At 45.9% G+C, this 12,191-nt stretch overlaps 1 protein-coding gene across 8 annotated transcripts in view; it reads left to right on the forward strand.

Annotated features, from left to right (window-relative positions):
* Positions 1-12,191, forward strand: part of camta1a (calmodulin binding transcription activator 1a) — a 522,529-nt gene that overhangs the window by 508,417 nt on the left and 1,921 nt on the right. For 5 of the 8 annotated variants that reach the window (XM_046365688.1, XM_046365694.1, XM_046365692.1 and 2 more), the window contains 8 exons: positions 93-580; positions 1,526-1,704; positions 1,984-2,215; positions 3,081-3,152; positions 3,341-3,361; positions 3,699-3,898; positions 8,857-8,931; positions 9,314-9,344. In XM_046365688.1, coding sequence (XP_046221644.1) covers positions 93-580; positions 1,526-1,704; positions 1,984-2,215; positions 3,081-3,152; positions 3,341-3,361; positions 3,699-3,898; positions 8,857-8,931; positions 9,314-9,344 — 1,298 coding nt within the window. The remainder of the gene's footprint in view (positions 1-92; positions 581-1,525; positions 1,705-1,983; positions 2,216-3,080; positions 3,153-3,340; positions 3,362-3,698; positions 3,899-8,856; positions 8,932-9,313; positions 9,345-12,191) is intronic. The other 3 variants (XM_046365689.1, XM_046365690.1, XM_046365691.1) reach the window with 3 other exon arrangements.

Genomic DNA, 12,191 nt, shown 5'->3' on the forward strand with positions numbered 1-12,191 from the left:
AGGGACAATAGATAAGAGCTTTAGACAAAAACATTTTGGATATATTGTTTGTTTAAATGTCTTGAAAATAGTATCTTGTATCCCTTCTGCAGACTTGAGAAGGCCGCGATCCGAGCCCTCCAACTACTACAGCAGTGAGTGCCAGCGAGACCTGCCCCTGGCCAAGAAACACAAGCCAAACCCAGAGATGTTCCAGGCCCGGCCCGACAAGGCCATGTCTGTCCCACTGAGCCTGGAGCAGCAGCAGCTACACAAGCTGTCCTTCAGCCCCAAGAGCCTGTCCCATGAGGGCCTCAGCCCAGACAAGAGCCTCTCCGGTGGGGCAAGTGCTGGAGAATCCGGAGGAACCAAGTGGCGCTCCAGGGAGGGTTTCTCCAGTGGGGGCTCAGGCAGGAAGGGCTCGGGGGGCTCTGGGGGCAGCAGCCTGGGAAAGGAGAAGCTGGCTAGCAGGCTGAGACAGAGGGAACAGCTGGGGAACATGCTGGTGATAGCTGAGAGAGAGATGGTGAGCACTGAGCTGCTGTCCTACAGAGAAGATCTGGAGAACCAGGACTGTATGACACAGATGAATGACCTGCAGGTCAGTTAACTCACCCTACTCTCTACTGTCTCTTTACTCTAGTTACTCTTTATCATATCTTTACTGGAGATAGTTGCTTTTTACCATATATTCACTCAAGACAGTGACTCTAATGTTTACCACTCACTCCACTGCCAACCCTGTCTATTGGCCTGCTCATTGCACGTACATTCACACTTGTTTACCAGACAACACTATCCATAGCACGTCATAGTATCGACCTCACATCTATAGATCTGCACTACCAGTGAATATACATGACAAGAAGATGTGATTGACCGCTGGCAGCTCTGTCGGGCCACTGGATCCCCTGACGTGTGAAGTCAACACACACACCCACATACACAGGCCTCCCCGGTAGTGTGTGGACCTCCATCACCACATAATAAACTCCATCCATTGATCGGCTCTCACAGCCAAGAGAGCCCTCTGTCATCCATCACAGTCACACTGAGGCTGAGGCTGGGAGATGAGGGGCAGAGCGAGGGATGCACAACAATAACAACCATCGTCTTCATAGTCATTGTCACGATCACGATCGTTGTCATGTTTCATGTTCATTGTTTCTTAGAAGTCATTCTAAACTTGCAAACTCATAATGTGGAAACATCTAAGATGAAATGGGGATGTAATGACTCATCCTTCCTGCCACATTGTGATGCAGCGGAACCAAAAAGCACGTCATTGTAAAGCAACGGAACAAACCGACAGACAATAAGGTATCAGAAGTCAAAGTATAGGAAGTGGCGTAGTCTATTATAGGGCGCCACGGCTCCCTGAGGTCTCTTCCTGGGCCCAGGGCCCTGGTTGTCTGGAGGACAGAGGGAAGACCTGGGGTTGAGGAGGCTGGGGGAGATTTGATTTGATTTGATTTTGATTTTGATTTGAATGTGCTAAGTGTGTGATCTGCAGTATACTCAATCCTGAGGGATTCTCCCCCTGCAGGTGAACATGATGACTCTGGCAGAGCACATCATTGAGGCGACCCCAGAGAGGATCAAGAGGGAGAACTTTGTGGCCCTGGACGGTGTGCCCCTGGACAGTACTGGGGTCAGCAACACCATGAGCTGGTTGGCCAGTTACCTCGGAGACGTGGAACAGCTGCCCAGCATTATACATCTACGGTGAGAAACACAGCAGAGCCACACTCTAGACTGAATGTGATCTGGTCTGGTTTTCTGTACCCAGATTAAGTCTATACCAAGTCTAAAAAGCATTCTAAATGGAGAATATATAGGCTTAACTCTGATCTGGGAAACTGACCATAAATGTTTTGCATAAGATTTCCTGTGCATGGCATAGCAGTAGTGTATTGGTACTACATTTTCTGACAACAATATTTAGCTGATTACTTTTTAAACTGTCACCTCCAACCCCCTGCCCCTCCCTCTGTCTTCCTCCAGATCTCTGTACAGTGGACCTCTCGCTCCGTCCTCCAGCCCAGGGGGGTCTCCCCTGAGGGAGGGGTCCATGGGGAGGCCCACCCTGCCCCCCCCGGCCGACTGGAGCGAGTTCCTCCAGGCCTCCAACAGCAAGGTGGAGAGAGACCTGGCCCAGCTCACCCTGTCCGACCCCGAGCAGAGGGAGCTGTACGAGGCCGCCCGTCTAGTCCAAACTGCCTTCCGCAAGTACAAGGTACAGGCCTGGATGAGGTACCACACACAGTATCATACCTGCTGTCCAAAACAAAGTACAGCATCTCTGTTAGGACTGGCACTCTATGTTGATGTGGTGTTGACCTTAATGTTATCAGGTGAAATGATGAATGGGTCCCTTGAATCTGGAAACGTTGCTCTATGAACAAAGCTACGTCCTGGTCTGTGTCGGAGTGTGCTGAGTGCACAAGACACTATCTTTGCTGTGAGGACCCTCACCCAGTAATCATCAATGGATTGTGTTAATTAACACTCATATCTACCTCTCTCTGTGTGTGTCTCACTAAGACACACTCAAACTCTGTGGTCCCTGTGGTTTCAGCATGGGAAAGGACTGCTTTGAGCAGAGCATGGCCTTGCTTTAAGGAAAGACTGCACTGCTCCTTTTTCCCTGCTCCCTGTAAGCTCTCTCTCCCTTTCTCTTCTCTCTCTCTTTAAATGATATGTGTGTGGAGCCCGCTGCTTCCTGTCCTTAACCAGCTCCACATACCCTGCACAGCTCCCCCACGCCTCACCTTGCTACCCCCCCCCATGGCTAGCTTTAATGAGTTTCCACGTCTCAAACTGTTCACTATCGTTCACTGTCATCTGTTCTACCCCTCTGCCAGCTGACACTGGGGAGGAGAAGAACTCTGGGCTGGCACCACCACCTACCTCTCTTCTCTCCCAGCCCAGGATGGAGCCTCTCCCCCAGCCTCCTCAACCCCAGGTCTTCCCTCTGTCCTCCAGACAACCAGGGCCCTGGGCCCAGGAAGAGACCTCAGGGAGCCGTGGCGCCCTATCATAGACTACGCCACTTCCTATACTTTGACTTCTGACCTCTGACCTCTCCTACTCTCTCACAGGGGCGCCCATTCAGAGATCAACAGGAAGTAGCTGCGGCCGTCATTCAGCGTTGTTACAAGAAGTACAAACAGGTAGGCTGGGCACACACATGGAGATTCAATAGTTGGATGCTTTTACATATTGCATTATCTTACAGACAGTGGATAGATGCAGTACATTTATTAGGGATTTTTAGAAAGCCTTTAACTTTTTCTAGGCGCAGACTGAACCTTGTTCATTCCTTCATGATTCACAATCTCACATTTTCTTTGTTTGCAAGCTTACATGGATAGCCTTGAAGGTAACATATTTTCACTGTCTCAGATTGCTTACAATGCAACCTAAGTTCACTTGACTTGGTTATATTGATACTCAACCTACATCAGCACCTTTCCTAAGTCCAGTTATATAGTATTGTGCCTGATTCACACTCTAGGGCCAACCTTAACCGTACTGGCTAGTCTATCTTTTCCAGCAACTAGAGTGAATGTGTCACCAGGTCAGCCCAGTTTTGGCTTGACTTGATTTGGCCATAGAGTGTGAATCAGACAAGAGATGTGTGCATTTGAGGCCATCATTTCCAAACCTCCTGTTCCTGACCCTCCGTCTCCTCCTCTCTCTCGTCGTCTCGGTGGCAGTATGCACTTTATAAGAAGATGACGCAGGCCGCCATTCTTATCCAGAGTAAGTTCCGCAGCTACCAGGAGCAGAGGAAGTTCCAGCAGAGCAGGCGGGCGGCCGTGCTGATCCAGCAGTACTACCGCGGCTACAAGGAGTTTGGCAGGCTCAGGCCCCACCGCCGAGGAGCCGCCGCCGCCCTGGTGCAACATAAACTCAGGTATGTGTATACACACACACATATACAAACACACACACACACACACACACACACACACAGGTAGCTAAACACACTGTCACGCTGGTATAAAGGATGTTGCAGACAGGCGCAGGAATACACAATAGGGGTTTTTAATACACCCAAAACAAACACGTATACAAAACACTGGGCTGTACCCAAACAAAAGAGAGAGGGTAAACCTTGATGAACAACACAATACCCGTAATACACAATCTATAAAGCACGCAGCATAACAGCTGCACCAACACATAGGTACTCACACGGCCAATGGACATGGGAACAATAATCGACAGCCCAATGGGGAAACAAAAGGCACATTTATGCAAACGCAATCAGTGCAACCAGGTGTGTGTAATGACACAGTTCAGTGCAGCCTAGAAGGCCGTTGACGTCGACCTCCGGAACTGGTGAACAGAATGAGCAGTAGTACTGGGGGGATCCGTGACACTCAAACAACAACACACACACACGCAGTAGCACACTCACACTGAAACACAACAACACACACACACACACACACAGTAGCACACTCACACTGAAACACAGCAACACAAACTCAGGTAGTTAAATACACATTATAAACTGGGTGGTTCAAGCCCTGAATGCTTATTGGCTGACAGCCACGGGTATGACAAAACATTTATTTTAATTATAATCTAATTATAATCTCATTATGTTGGTAAACAGTTTATAATAGCATTAAGGCAACTCAGGGGTTTGTGGTATATGGCCAATATCCCACGGCTAATAGCTGTATCCAGGCACTCCGCGTTGCAGATCGCGGATCCTGTGTTCTGCCTTACAAACAGGACAACGGAATGGATTGTATGCAGCGACCCAAAAAAAATGACTCCGAAAAAGAGGGAAACGAGGCGGTGTTCTGGTCAGACTCCGAAAAAGGGCACATCGCGCACCACTTCCCAGCATTCTTCTTGCCAATGTCCAGTCTCTCGACAACAAGGTTGACGAAATCCGAGCAAGGGTGGCATTCCAGAGGGACATCAGAGACTGCAACGTTCTCTGCTTCACGGAAACATGGCTTACTGGGAAGACGCTATCCAGGGCGGTGCAGCCAACGGGTTTCTCCACACATCGCGCCGACAGAAACATACATCTCTCTGGTAAGAAGAGTGGCGGGGGCGTATGCCTCATGACTAACAGGACGTGGTGTGATGAAGGAAACATACAGGAACTCAAATCCTTCTGTTCACCTGATTTAGAATTCCTCACAATCAAATGTAGACCGCATTATCTTCCAAGAGAATTCTCTTCGATTATAATCACAGCCGTATATATCCCCCCCAAGCAGACACATCGATGGCTCTGAACAAACTTTATTTAACTCTTTACAAACTGGAAACCATTTATCCGGAGGCTGCATTCATTGTAGCTGAGGATTTTAACAAAGCTAATCTGAAAACAAGACTCCCTAAATTTTATCAGCATATCGATTGCGCAACCAGGGGTGGTAAAACCTTGGATCATTGTTACTCTAACTTCCGCGACGCATATAAGGCCCTGCCCCGCCCCCCTTTCGGGAAAGCTGACCACGACTCCATTTTGCTGATCCCTGCCTACAGGCAGAAGCTAAAACAAGAGGCTCCCACGCTGAGGTCTGTCCAACGCTGGTCAGACCAAGCTGACTCTACACTCCAAGACTGCTTCCATCACGTGGACTGGGACATGTTTCGTATTGCATCAGATGGAAATATTGATGAATACGCTGATTCGGTGTGCGAGTTCATTAGAACGTGCGTCGAAGATGTCGTTCCCATAGCAACGATAAAAACATTCCCTAACCAGAAACCGTGGATGGATGGCAGCATTCGCGTGAAACTGAAAGCGCGAACCACTGCTTTTAATCAGGGCAAGGTGTCTGGTAACATGTCCGAATATAAACAATGCAGCTATTCCCTTCGCAAGGCTATTAAACAAGCTAAGCGTCAGTACAGAGACAAAGTGGAATCTCAATTCAATGGCTCAGACACAAGAGGCATGTGGCAGGGTCTACAGTCAATCACGGACTACAAGAAGAAACCCAGCCCAGTCACGGACCAGGATGTCTTGCTCCCAGGCAGACTAAATAAAAAATTTTGCCCGCTTTGAGGACAATACAGTGCCACTGACACGGCCTGCAACGAAAACATGCGGTCTCTCCTTCACTGCAGCCGAGGTGAGTAAGACATTTAAACGTGTTAACCCTCGCAAGGCTGCAGGCCCAGACGGCATCCCCAGCAGCGCCCTCAGAGCATGCGCAGACCAGCTGGCCGGTGTGTTGACGGACATATTCAATCAATCCCTATACCAGTCTGCTGTCCCCACATGCTTCAAGAGGGCCACCATTGTTCCTGTTCCCAAGAAAGCTAAGGTAACTGAGCTAAACGACTACCGCCCCGTAGCACTCACTTCCGTCATCATGAAGTGCTTTGAGAGACTAGTCAAGGACCATATCACCTCCACCCTACCTGACACCCTAGACCCACTCCAATTTGCTTACCGCCCAAATAGGTCCACAGACGATGCAATCTCAACCACACTGCACACTGCCCTAACCCACCTGGACAAGAGGAATACCTATGTGAGAATGCTGTTCATCTACTCCTATCCACATCGATGGAACAGTAGTGGAGAGGGTAGCAAGTTTTAAGTTCCTCGGCATACACATCACAGACAAACTGAATTGGTCCACTCACACTGACAGCGTCGTGAAGAAGGCGCAGCAGCGCCTCTTCAACCTCAGGAGGCTGAAGAAATTTGGCTTGTCACCAAAAGCACTCACAAACTTCTACAGATGCACAATCGAGAGCATCCTGGCGGGCTGTATCACCGCCTGGTACGGCAACTGCTCCGCCCTCAACCGTAAGGCTCTCCAGAGGGTAGTGAGGACTGCACAACGCATCACCGGGGGCAAACTACCTGCCCTCCAGGACACCTACACCACCCGATGTTACAGGAAGGCCATAAAGATCATCAAGGACATCAACCACCCGAACCACTGCCTGTTCACCCCGCTATCATCCAGAAGGCGAGGTCAGTACAGGTGCATGAAAGCTGGGACCGAGAGACTGAAAAACAGCTTCTATCTCAAGGCCATCAGACTGTTAAACAGCCACCACTAACATTGAGTGGCTGCTGCCAACACACTGTCATTGACACTGACCCAACTCCAGCCATTTTAATAATGGGAATTGATGGGAAATGATGTAAATATATCACTAGCCACTTTAAACAATGCTACCTTATATAATGTTACTTACCCTACATTATTCATCTCATATGCATATGTATATACTGTACTCTACATCATCGACTGCATCCTTATGTAATACATGTATCACTAGCCACTTTAACTATGCCACTTTGTTTACTTTGTCTACACACTCATCTCATATGTATATACTGTACTCGATATCATCTACTGTATGCTGCTCTGTACCATCACTCATTCATATATCCTTATGTACATATTCCTTATCCCCTTACACTGTGTATAAGACAGTAGTTTTGGAATTGTTAGTTAGATTACTTGTTGGTTATCACTGCATTGTTGGAACTAGAAGCACAAGCATTTCGCTACACTCGCATTAACATCTGCTAACCATGTGTATGTGACAAATAAAATTTGATTTGATTTGATTTGCTTAAGAACAACCCTTGGCCATGGTATATTGGCCATATACCACAAACCCACCTCATGCCTTATTGATTAAATAACACACACACGAACATACAGCAGCATAAACTCAAGTAGCTAATCACATTGACACACACTCAGATACACACACAGTAATACACACACAGTAATACACATACACAGTAATACACACATACAGGAGGCGGGCCTCATTACAGGATAGCGGCAGTCTGCAGTTGTTACATCTATTTTGGGACTTATATATGAATGATATGTACCTATGGTTCTTAAAGAATATAACTTATAAATGAATGATATGTACCATGGTTCTTAAAGAATATAACTTATAAATGAATGTGATGTACCCATGGTTCTTAAAGAATATAACTTATAAATGAATGTGATGTACCCATGGTTCTTAAAGAATATAACTTATAAATGAATGTGATGTACCCATGGTTCTTAAAGAATATAACTTATAAATGAATGTGATGTACCCATGGTTCTTAAAGAATATAACTTATAAATGAATGTGATGTACCATGGTTCTTAAAGAATATAACTTATAAATGAATGTGATGTACCCATGGTTCTTAAAGAATATAACTTATAAATGAATGATATGTACCATGGTTCTTAAAGAATATAACTTATAAATGAATGTGATGTACCATGGTTCTTAAAGAATATAACTTATAAATGCCTCATGAGCTTAGTTCAACTGCCGTACCCCATCAGAACCCAAAATATAAGCTTATTTTATGCCAATGTCTGTAAACAAAATACATTTTAAGAAACTCTATATACCCTCAAAAGTAATATTTTGATACTAAAGGTTTGGTCAGACCCGTAGCTCCATCTATGAATTTGAGAGTGGTACATTTCTCCAGCCCCATCCCTCAGCTTTTTTATGGAACGGGGTTGGGGAGAAGGCAACTGCTGACTGCCACTTTAACCTTGCAGACTTCACTTGGGGAAATCAATTTATAACGAACGACCGCAGTCCCATTTGCAGTCCCTAGGATCGTAGTGGCCTTCTGTGTTCATGCGTAATTGGTTGAGATTTTGAACATACGACTTCTGTAAATATCTTTTACATTGATGAAGGCACCAAGGCTCTGGAGTTTCCCCGGAGAGGATAGTATCCATGCTATAACAGAATCTCCTGAAGTCGAGGTTAAAAGCCTGGTTGAAAAAGAGCACAAGCATTGTGAAACGACACTAGCTTCAAACAGACACAGTATCTTTTAACATTGTGAACCCTCTCAAAAGCCAGTGTTCCCTCTTGTCTTGTGTGTTGTAGAAGTAGTCTGCTCTCCAAGAGGCAGGATCAGGCTGCCAGGAAGATCATGAGGTTTCTACGCCGCTGCCGCCACAGGTAAGCCCCGCCCACAACACTAACTCCTATGGGTTTCCAAATGTGTTTGTTATGTTCACACACACACACACACACTACCAAATACATACCTTCGTTCACAGTGTAGGGATTTGCAAGATATTTGAATGGTTTCCTACACGTTAGATGGCGAGAAGGAGTCTGCACAGATGAGAGGGACAGTTCTCTGTTTTCATTTGTCTATTTGATTTATTTTGGGGTTGATAAAAGGTCTAGGTGGGTTATATACAACACTTCAGACACCCCCCTCTTCCCCTCCACTGTATTTGGCCCCCACCTCTCTTCTCCTCGCCCCAATTCCTTCCCTCACAGTGCCTACTGTGTGCTAATAGCTGTCTGGTATTGTTTTGCTTTTTATGCGAAGCCCCTTGATGGACCATAGACTGTTCAAGCGGGTGAGTGCAGCCTCAGCAACTCAGTTCGTCCTTCTCTTTCTCTCCTCCTCGTCTACACTGTATGTCTCTGCCTCTCTCTCTTCTAATAATACAGTTATATATCCTGAGTCCTTGACCTCCTCTCTGTCTCTCTCTCACTCTCTCTCACTTTCTTTCCATCCATCTCTCTCTCTCTCTCTCTCTCTCTCTCTCTCTCTCTCTCTCTCTCTCTCTCTCTCTCTCTCTCTCTCCCCTCCCTGTATCTTGTCCATCACTGTTGCTTGATGCCTGCTTGCATGATGGCTGCCTACTGGAGCCACAGGTGGACTGACTGAGAAGCTCAGAGTCAGAGCAGGCGTAACTTTACTCTTATTAAACCAACTAACCACCGCTTATGAATGACTATGTCACCGCAACACTTAACAGGCACCTCTTTCTCTTCTCTGGAAAGGAGTTGAATTGTTCTTCTGTTTTATTCGTGTGGTTTGTGAAAATGCCTATTTACAGAACGGAAGGTTGTTTTCTCTGTGTTGCATGACTCTATGGGCCTTGCTCTTTAACATGTACCCCCAGGCATGCTATGGACCGGATGTTTTCTCCCAAACAGCTGTCTGTCTTACTGTCTGTCCTGTTGCGCCCCACACACCTCACAGAGTTGAGGGAGGGCTTGATCCCCTTTGGTTTTGTTCACTCAAACTGTCAAAACTGTCTTGTACGAGCTCCCTTCGCCATCGCATTGATATCTGTCACTGTTTCAGGCCTGGTTCAATGACACTTGCGTCATCACTGAAAATATTGAAGGAATTCTTAATGGGTGGAAACGGTTTGTCTGTCCCACTACTCCCCTGGAAAGTCTTCGGGCATATTGACAAAAATACGGACAGTATGTGACGGTTATCATCAGCGTCATCATCTTTATGACTCACAAACACTGTAGTTCACCTTCTTCCACAAGGGGGAATTTTGAATGTATGAATCAACTCATTGTGATAATCAATTCATTGTATGAATCAATTCATTGTAATATACCAGCACAATCTCTATATGACAAATTGCTAGGTTGATAAGGCCATACCCCCGATAACTTAACTTCCTCTGTATCTGAGACATCCTTACTGTACGGTATGGGTTACTGTGCTTTGAGAGCAGGTGAGGTGGCTACAGTACTATAAAGATGCGATAGCATGCATGTTTGTTCAGATCTGGGTTGCAGTGCTGTGATAGCACAAATAGGTCAGACTAGCAGTACCAAGCAAACAATGGGGAGTCCCTGCCATGCACCTCCAGGGAGTTAGAGCAGCAGGAGTGGTACCAGTAATGGATTCACACCCCAGGGGAAGAGGAAGAGGAAGTAGCACACTGAGAATCACTAAACCTACATAAATAGCAGTGTGGGTGGGGGCTCACCGCTGAGCTCTGTAGAGTTAAAGACTTTCGGGTTGATACACGTGTAAACCCATGTGAAATGTAACGCATTCTGAATTGAATTTATTTGGGTAAAAAACATATACAACAATATGTACCATGTATTCCCAGAGGACAGCACTTAAAAGTACAAATTAAAACACTTGTTTGCAAACTGGTCCTCGGTGGTAAAAAATGGACATTACCTTGGTTCTATCCACTCATTGTCCACTCATCCTAAATGCATATGAGAAGACTTTTCTCAGAAGCAGTATGGAAGGTACAGCCAGGCAGAGCAAATACACAGTGTTCCTGTGGTCAGCAGTACAACCACTAAGGGCCAGCAGTACAAGCACTAAGGGCCAATAGGTATATTGATTATGATATAACACCGTAATTGGCTAATGACTTACAGTACAGTGAGATCTACTGAGTCCATTGTACACACTGATTAGGTGTGGTGTTTACTGAGCCATCAGTTTGGCTCTGGCTCAGTTTGGACATGGTTCAGTTTGGCTCTGGCTCAGATTGGACATGGTTCACAAGTGGAATGCCAAGGTAATGTCACTTCCCAGTGGACATAATGCAATACAAACACAATACTAGTTTGGATAGGATATTTTTGTCTAAAAAATATCTATTATATGTCAAGGGACTGTTTCCAAATTGAATGCGTTACGTTTTCAATTGTGTTAGTAGTTCATCATTTAGTGATAGACACAAAAATACAGTCCTCTGATTAAACTCATTTAAACACAATTCTGGAGTGATAACGTCATTTATTTGGTGCATAGCAATGTTCCAAATACAAACCACTTTGTTAACCTCTGCCTGCCTTGATGGTCTCTTTCAGCCCAACAAATATTTGGTGGAATTGTCAAGGGACTGTTTCCTCTCTTGAGATTTGTTTTGGAGAGAATTACATTATCAAGACACCTTATTTCAATCACATTATATTCTCAAGAGTCTAAAAGTAAATCAAACTGCTTTAAGAATCGTTTTCAAGTTTCAATGTTGACCTGTATTGAAGGAATGGGTTCAGTGAGCTGTAAGACTTAGTGATTCAACAGAATCATTTAGAATGAATGATATCTACTCCAAATAAGTCTTTATCAATGTTGATAGTTAATCAGTGTTTTCTTTCCAGACCAGCACCAGCTCCCGTTGACGAGGGCTGTGTCGATCTTCATGTCTCTTGTCCTCTCTCGAGGGAATGGTGTCCTCTAGGGAGGGGAATGGTGTCCTCTATGGAGGGGAATGGTGTCCTCTAGGGAGGGGAATGGTGTCCTCTATGGAGGGGAATGGTGTCCTCTAGGGAGGGGCATGGTGTCCTCTAGGGAGGGGAATGGTGTCTTCTAGGGAGGGGAATGGTGTCCTCTATGGAGGGGAATGGTGTCCTCTAGGGAGTGGAATGGTGTCATCTAAGGAGGGGAATGGTGTCCTCTATGGAGGGGAATGATGTCC

Source organism: Oncorhynchus gorbuscha, linkage group LG10 (genome assembly GCF_021184085.1).
Source record: "Oncorhynchus gorbuscha isolate QuinsamMale2020 ecotype Even-year linkage group LG10, OgorEven_v1.0, whole genome shotgun sequence".
NCBI classification, from domain to species: Eukaryota; Metazoa; Chordata; class Actinopteri; order Salmoniformes; family Salmonidae; genus Oncorhynchus; species Oncorhynchus gorbuscha.